The sequence below is a fragment of the Procambarus clarkii genome, chromosome 8, assembly GCF_040958095.1.
Source record: "Procambarus clarkii isolate CNS0578487 chromosome 8, FALCON_Pclarkii_2.0, whole genome shotgun sequence".
In the NCBI taxonomy this organism is placed as follows: Eukaryota; Metazoa; Arthropoda; class Malacostraca; order Decapoda; family Cambaridae; genus Procambarus; species Procambarus clarkii.
This window is the reverse complement of record NC_091157.1, coordinates 10,093,804-10,102,263: the sequence shown is the minus strand read 5'-3', so window position 1 is coordinate 10,102,263 and position 8,460 is coordinate 10,093,804. Positions and strand designations below refer to the sequence as shown.

The 8,460-nt window shown below is 44.5% G+C and overlaps 2 protein-coding genes across 2 annotated transcripts in view; both read left to right on the top strand.

The window, feature by feature from the left end:
- Nucleotides 1-603: 603 nt before the first annotated feature.
- Nucleotides 604-1,782, top strand: LOC123759774 (sericin-2-like). The gene has a single exon (XM_045745028.2). The coding sequence runs from the start codon at nucleotides 604-606 to the stop codon at nucleotides 1,780-1,782; it is 1,179 nt and encodes a 392-aa protein (XP_045600984.2).
- A 594-nt stretch (nucleotides 1,783-2,376) lies between these two features.
- LOC138359599 (keratin-associated protein 6-2-like) overlaps nucleotides 2,377-8,460 on the top strand; it is a 6,677-nt gene continuing 593 nt past the window's right edge. Inside the window, exons 1-2 of the mRNA XM_069318984.1 lie at nucleotides 2,377-2,436; nucleotides 6,824-7,366. Of these exons, the coding sequence (XP_069175085.1) occupies nucleotides 2,377-2,436; nucleotides 6,824-7,366 (603 nt within the window). The remainder of the gene's footprint in view (nucleotides 2,437-6,823; nucleotides 7,367-8,460) is intronic.

Here is an 8,460-nt window from a genome sequence, read left to right as displayed (position 1 = left end):
ATTGACCATCTAACACCCTCATAGAGGAGCATATTGACCATCTAACACCCTCATAGTGGAGCATATTGACCATCTAACACCCTCATAGTGGAGCATATTGACCATCTAACACCCTCATAGAGGAGCTTATTGACCATCTAACACCCTCATAGAGGAGCTTATTGACCATCTAACACCCTCATAGTGGAGCATATTGACCGTCTAACACCCTCATAGAGGAGCATATTGACCATCTAACACCCTCATAGTGGAGCATATTGACCATCTAACACCCTCATAGAGGAGCTTATTGACCATCTAACACCCTCATAGAGGAGCTTATTGACCATCTAACACCCTCATAGTGGAGCATATTGACCGTCTAACACCCTCATAGAGGAGCTTATTGACCATCTAACACCCTTAATACTGCCCTTAATTTTTCCCGCTACTCGTTATTCTGTATTCATTCGTTAGCGTTAACCTTACAGAGAGCGCAAGAGCGCAAGAGCAAGAGCTCTCTGAGTGAGAGTTATTAAACCTGAAGCTGTGCTTTAAATCGCTCACAACGTCATGGTTTAGTGCAGGTTTATGTGGGCTGTTAGCATGATTTAGAGAGTAATCATGAACAAAGAGGAATGTTGGAAATGGCACTCTGTGGATGACAGGAGCGGCGGGTACTCTGTGGATGACAGGAGCGGCGGGTACTCTGTGGATGACAGGAGCGGCGGGTACTCTGTGGATGACAGGAGCGGCGGGTACTCTGTGGATAACAGGAGCGGCAGGTACTCTGTGGATGACAGGAGCGGCGGGTACTCTGTGGATGACAGGAGCGGCGGGTACTCTGTGGATGACAGGAGCGGCGGGTACTCTGTGGATGACAGGAGCGGCAGGTACTCTGTGGATGACAGGAGCGGCAGGTACTCTGTGGATGACAGGAGCGGCGGGTACTCTGTGGATGACAGGAGCAGCGGGTACTCTGCGGATGACAGGAGCGGCGGGTACTCTGTGGATGACAGGAGCGGCGGGTACTCTGTGGATGACAGGAGCGGCGGGTACTCTGTGGATGACAGGAGCGGCGGGTACTCTGCGGATGACAGGAGCGGCGGGTACTCTGTGGATGACAGGAGCGGCAGGTACTCTGTGGATGACAGGAGCGGCAGGTACTCTGTGGATGACAGGAGCGGCGGGTACTCTGTGGATGACAGGAGCAGCGGGTACTCTGCGGATGACAGGAGCAGCGGGTACTCTGCGGATGACAGGAGCAGCGGGTACTCTGTGGATGACAGGAGCAGCGGGTACTCTGCGGATGACAGGAGCAGCGGGTACTCTGTGGATGACAGGAGCAGCGGGTACTCTGCGGATGACAGGAGCAGCGGGTACTCTGCGGATGACAGGAGCAGCGGGTACTCTGTGGATGACAGGAGCAGCGAGTACTCTGTGGATGACAGGAGCGGCGGGTACTCTGTGGATGACAAGAGCGGCGGGTACTCTGTGGATGATAGGAGCGGCGGGAACTCTGCGGATGACAGGAGCAGCGGGTACTCTGTGGATGACAGGAGCGGCGGGTACTCTGTGGATGACAGGATCAGCGGGTACTCTATGGATGACAGGAGCGGCGGGTACTCTGCGGATGACAGGAGCAGCGGGTACTCTGTGGATGATAGGAGCAGCGGGTACTCTGTGGATGACAAGTACAGCGGGTACTCTGTGGATGGCAGGAGCGGCGGGTACTCTGGGGATGACAAGTACAGCGGGTACTCTGCGGATGACAAGAGTAGCTGGTACTCTGGGGATGATTGACTGTACAAAGGAAGTGGGCGAAGTGCGGGGAATTTGCGTGTAAAATTACACACACACACACACACACACACACACACACACACACACACACACACACACACACACACACACACACACACACACACAAACAAACAAACACACACTTCTCACACGCACAGATTCGTAACGATTCGTAACACAGCAGATAATGTAAAAACAATAAGGAAGGAATAAGATGATAATTAAGTTATCAGACGACGATGATAACCACATTAACCAAAGTTATTTAACCTGATACAAATATTTGACTTTAGAAAAATATAAACGTAAAACTGAATTGTTTTAATGAATATAAACAACTGGACTATGGTAATGAACCACTGGAGATGATTAAGGTGGTTAGCTATTAACGACGCGAAAATAGCCGACCCTTCACAAAATAACCATAGCAGCGCTTACTAACTACTGGCCTCACTCCTCATTAACAAAGAACCGCTAGTTAATGGCTCTGACGAAAAACAAAAGGTCCAAAAAAGCAGTTTAATATGGCATCTCGCCGAGACTTCGTTAGAGGAGCTCGTATAATGTGCAAGAGGAACCGGTGCCGCTCGTATAATGTGCAAGAGTCACCGGAGCCGCTTGAACAATGTGCAAGAGAAACCGGAGCCTACTTGGGTAACATTCTGCGTTAAATCTCTCCAAATGTCTCTAGTGGAATGCACGTGAAATTTTTTTTTAAAGAGCTTGTATGTGTTCATCATTTTGTATATGTAAAAGTAAATGTTCTTATCTTTTGTATGCAATTCTCTGTTTCATATCTGTCGGATATTTCTATCGATTTATCTTTTTCGTAATTTATTTTTGTTCATATTTCTTTCCCATTAACGAAATGAAACTTAACGCCCCCTAAAAAAATTGGAAAGAATAATTGAAATTAAATGAGGTATAACATTTCATCAAGTTTAAATGTAGTAATACAAAAGCCTACAGACTGGAGTTAATAAAAACCTAATAAATATATAAAAGTCGCTAAAGTGAATTTTCGGTGCTTTTATGCCTTCCATAGTCTCTCCTGATCTGAGGTAGTCTCCTCATTGTGAATTACTCACTATTAGTCAGTATTTAATTATTATTATGATAAATTATCGCCTCTTGTACCTTGGTATTAAAGAGATGAATTATTTTGTACATGCCTGCATGTTCTATCTCTCTCTCTCTACCTGTTTGTGTGTTTGTGAATTATCTACCAGTGTGTGTTCTCTCTCAATCTCTGTATGTTCTTTCTCTTCGTGTGTATGTTTTCTCTTTACCTGTGTGTGTGTTTGCTGACTACCTGTGTATTCACTCTCTATGTGTATATGTTCACTCACCACCTGCGTGTGTTCATTTTCCATCTGTGTGTACTCTACTTGTGGGTTTTCTCTCTAAATAAGTGTGTTCACACTTGTGTGTGTTCACTCTCTTCCTCAGAGTGTTCTCTCTAATGTTACTCTTCCTATGTGTTCCTCTGCAGTCACTGTTTTGAATTATATTCACTCCTAAACCTCTGATTTCTCTGATTCCTGTAGTTTCCTTTCCCATACTGTGTATACTTTACGGTCTCGTTGCTCCCAATCCGGTCTTCATTACCTTACATTTGTTGGGACTGAACTCTAGCAATCATCTGATTTGCCCTCTCGAGAATTTGTCATGGTCTTCTTGAAACTGTATGCACTTATCCCCCTGCTTTTGCGTTCGTCACTCGCTTTGTCTCATCTGCTTGTATTGACATGTCCGAGCTCACTCTCTTTCTGGTAGATCATTCACATCAATTACGGGCAGTAGAGGCCCAAGTAACTGTCAACGTCTGTCTCTGACAGTATGTAGTGTACCTTCGTCGCTCTGTTGTGCTTCTGTCTACCCTGATGTGGGTTTGAGGTGATTATTTTGTCATCCAATATTAATCCAGTCTCTCATAACATTGAGCTTTTCTTCGCTACCTCACATTTCTTGATCAATGTAATTTGATCATTGTAGATAAGGTTTGAGTGAACATGTATATAGCATGATATAAGGGTGAATAATGGGTATATGCAGTGGGGGTGATTGGTGGTGGGGGGGAAGAGGTAATGAACGAGGGAAGGGGTAACCGACATGGGGAGGGGTGGCTGGTAATGGAGTGAGAGGTGGTGGGGAGGTGGTGACGGGCCAGCACGGGTTGTGGTCTGGGTTGGGGGGAGGGGGGGAGGCTGGTTGAGGGAGAGCATGTGCTTTTGGAACAATGAAATTTGTTCATAAAATGAACCGCATTTGATACCCTATATTTGCCTCTTTTCATATATTTGGTTTCCCTTATAATTGTTCAGCTTTCTACTGTTTCTTCTCTACTTTCTCGACTGGCGTTAAAGTTATCAGTGTCACGATGTGGCACTATCTTCCCGAGTCTCACTGTTGTAAACAGTGCACCCCTTTAGTTTGTCCACTGGTCCTGTGTGTGTGTGTATGTGTGTGTGTGTGTGTGTGTGTGTGTGTGTGTGTGTGTGTGTGTGTGTGTGTGTGTGTGTGTGTACTCAAAATCGTGTTTACAGGGTCGAGCAATAGCTTCTTAATCACATCTTTCTGTCTCCTGGTAAATTAATGTAATAACTTTAATTCTTCCTGTTTCTCGTAGTACTAATTTTTTAAGTTGCTTGTCTAATGGGCTTCATCGATCTCGTTTTGTTGACATTTTAACTTGCATCTCTGATGATATAAGAAATTTTAGTAGATACACACAGAAATCACAATAGCGTGATACATCAAATGATCAAACCCAGAAGGGCCGTAATGAGGGTTCGAAACTACGTCCGGGATGAACCCTGACGCTCCTTAGTCGATTGCGTCACGACATGTTCAATTCTTTTGACCATGTCGTGGCGCAAACGACTAAGGCGCGTCTGGGATCATCCCGGACGTAGGTTCGAATCCTCATCACGGCCCTTGTGGATATGTTTAAGTTTTATTGGACTTCTCTACCTCTTATCTCCTGCTAGCTTATGTGAAAGATGTGTGTTCTTGTGATCTTACTTGTGTATTCTTGCATGTATTCGTGTGCTTCTGTACCTGTATGTATTCGTATGCTTCTGTACCTGCATGTATTCGTGTGCTACTGTACCTGCATTCGTTCGTGTGTAAGTAGGTGTAAGCTTACATGTTTATGTTTACGAGACGGAAGGTGTGGGCTGGGGGGAGGGGGTCAGGTTTCAATTGCAGTGCACGAAGCCCTGCAGGCCACAGCCCCAGGCGACGAGCCATCACTTCGCTTTGTATTAATTCTCCTCTTAAGTTACGAGGTCTGACTGGGGGTCGAGGCTAAAAGATGTGGTCATGGCGGTAGTAAAGCCCGATATAACATGCTTTTAAGGTCATTATAATTGACAGTAATTCGAGACTGGACTGGTCCTTCTATCCCCGAGCCCTGAGAGACATTATTATAGTGCTTCAAATACATTACCCAGTTTTTGTTATCATCAGAGAGGAGTTGTGTGTGTGTCCCTACTACTTACCCGCCCGCATTATGTGAACGGAATACTAATGATGGGAAATTACTGCCACTATTTGCATTTTACGTTACTGCTCCTGGGGATATATAGGGATGTGTCTGGCGTACGTGGACAAGTGGGCCAAGCGTTCTGGCGGCTGGGGGACTGCCAGGAGGATAGGGGGAAGAAGTCGGGATGGGATGGCTAGGGATCTATGTCATCTATGAGGGATGACTGCAAGCTGTGGACGTCGGTTCATCTTGTTCCTTGTTTACAATAAAACAAAATATGTTTCTGTTTATTGTTAGTATTGTGTGTTTATGTTTATTGTTATTGCTTTGCTTATTTTGTTTTCTGCTCTCTGTTGGAAATTAGTTTGGTTTCTGTTTTATTATTTTTTCTCTATTTCTGGATATTTTGTTATGGATTATTAACACCTCTCCTCCAATTTCACTCCAGTTTTTATTCTCTTCTCTGTTATCAAGGTCTTGGCTATTATCTCTTCGTTCACCTGTCTTGTTTTATAATTTCGTGTCAATTTCACGCTTTTTTTCCCAAATAGATTACTTTCTTACTGGTCACTGAATCTATACAACGCAATAAATTCGAATCTATTGCAGTCTCTCTATTTTGGTTATGTGGGACCACCTAAAATGTCGAGAACACTAGATACCACTTGTGATCTTACTTTTCCCTAGTTATAGGTAAGTTCTATGAATGTCACTCGGACACCATTCCCTTTCTCTATCACCATAGCTTCTCTCTGTCACCATTACATGGTTTAACCACCATCGTTATGGTTCTCGGCGGTTGCTACAACTAAACAACAACTCTGTTACTATAACCACAATCTGCATATCTAGATCAGCAATCAGAGGTTACACTATTCTTTACAAAAGTCAAGTCTGCCTTCTTAAGCAGATTCCACAATTGCCCACCCACAGCCGTCACTCCCACTCTCCCACAGTCATCATTCCCACCCACAGCCGTCACTCCCACTCACACCCGTCACTCCAAACCACAGTCATCCTCACCACTCTCCCACAATCGTCACCACCATTCTCCCACAGTAATTACCATGTAGTGTAGTCAGATACTAATCAAATCAGAAGTCATTTAAATCTCTCATTGGAAACATTTTCACCACACTTTCATAAATTATGAAATATTATATGAATATATATCACACTGAAAAAAACTTTACATGTGTTATCAATTTAAATAATAATGGTAATATGAATATTTATAAAATCTGAGAAAAATGAAAATCACATATCAGGATATGTGATGAGAAGAAATATGAGCATCATCACGTTTGACCAGCAAATAGATTTGTGCTCGCTATATTGTTTCACTCGTAGGCTAGACACACGTATATGAATGAGATTAAGTGTATAAATATGAGAGGCCTCGAAGATAGGCCTACAGGCCTATCTGCAGTGTCTTGTATTCGTTTTTTTTATGTTAAATCCCCCCATCTCTTATTATACTTTATCCAGAACCTAGATACACCAGCTACGACTTTTTATGAGTCGAACGTCCGTACAAATTTTCTCTCCTAGGTTGCTGCCGAGGCGCGTTTACTCGCCGTTTGTGGCACCGTTTGTGGCACCGTTTATGACACCGTTTATGGCACCATTTGTGGCACTGTTTGTGGCACCGTTTGTGGCACCGTTTATGGCACCGTTTATGGCACCATTTGTGGCACCGTTTGTGGCACCGTTTATGACACCGTTTATGGCACCATTTGTGGCATTGTTTGTGGCACCGTTTGTGGCACCGTTTATGGCACCGTTTATGGCACCATTTGTGGCACTGTTTGTGGCACCGTTTGTGGCACCGTTTATGGCACCGTTTATGGCACCATTTGTGACACTGTTTGTGGCACCGTTTGTGGCACCGTTTATGGCACCGTTTATGGCACCATTTGTGGCACTGTTTGTGGCACCGTTTGTGGCACCGTTTATGGCACCATTTGTGGCACTGTTTGTGGCACCGTTTGTGGCACCGTTTATGGCACCATTTGTGACACTGTTTGTGGCACCGTTTGTGGCACCGTTTATGGCACCATTTGTGGCACTGTTTGTGGCACCGTTTGTGGCACCGTTTGTGGTGTGATGTGACTGGTACTCCACACGAGGAAGGACTGCAAAATACCCAATTATCTGATGATGACCAAAACACTCATCAGAAAATGAAGAAACGACGAGGTTTTGGTCGTCGATAATCTTCCAGGACGGAGCGAAACGTCGTCGTTTCTTTATTTTCTGATGAGTGGTTTTGTCATCATATCTTCAGCCACGTTTCCTTGTGGCTCATCGTTTGCCTATCCTATTCTTTCATTCAGCTCCATTCATTATACAGTAATAGGCATGATATTACGTTTAAAATCTAATCCTCTACTGCTCAAAGGCTGATTGGTGGATTATACTCAGTTTCAGGTGTGTTTATGAGTTACAGACCATTATGAACCGTCTTAACCATACAAAATTGTTGATAAATCCGACAAAATATTTCCTTAACAATAAAGCTCTCTGATTATCAATCTTAGTTGGTAATACACACCATTAGCAGCACTCTCCTTGTCACAATCCCTGATCACCAGTACCCAGATGCCACCACACGCTTTGTTGTATTGATCTTCAGCATTCCCAGTCACCAGCATCACCAACTCAGGTCTCCTTTACCTCGCAAACATCATTTCTAGGTAGGTTGGACCTCACCAAGACTACCAATCCAAAACAGTCAACACCCCGCAACACACCATCGCTGTCACCACAACCTACTACAGTCAACACCCCCACAGGGGTGGTAGAGGGTCTGGTAGCCAAGTGGACAGGGCGCAGGGCTCGTAATTCGGTGGATTCTGGACTCGTGTAATTCAGGACGTGTAATCCTCCCTGAATTACACAGACGTAAGTGTACGTACTGTATGTATCCTGGTTAGCATTGTTAAAGCATTTCAATCACCTTCTGTGGTTGAGTGTTCAATAACTCGTCACGCCTTACTCTGATACCTAACAAATCGTTAACCCTGTCCAAAGAGGACAGAAGAAAATGTATGTATGCTGATTAGCATTGTAACTGTATGACCACATCAGGGGTAGAAAAAAATATACATTACAAACTCCTTCCGCCTCCGCCTCACTCCCTTTCTCTCCTCCAAGAGCAGTGGGTGACCTTTGACCTCTGAGCCACG

Excerpts from the sequence above, each read along its gene's own strand:
- LOC123759774 (XM_045745028.2), top strand. The coding sequence starts at position 604 with ATGAACAAAGAGGAATGTTGGAAATGGCACTCTGTGGATGACAGGAGC.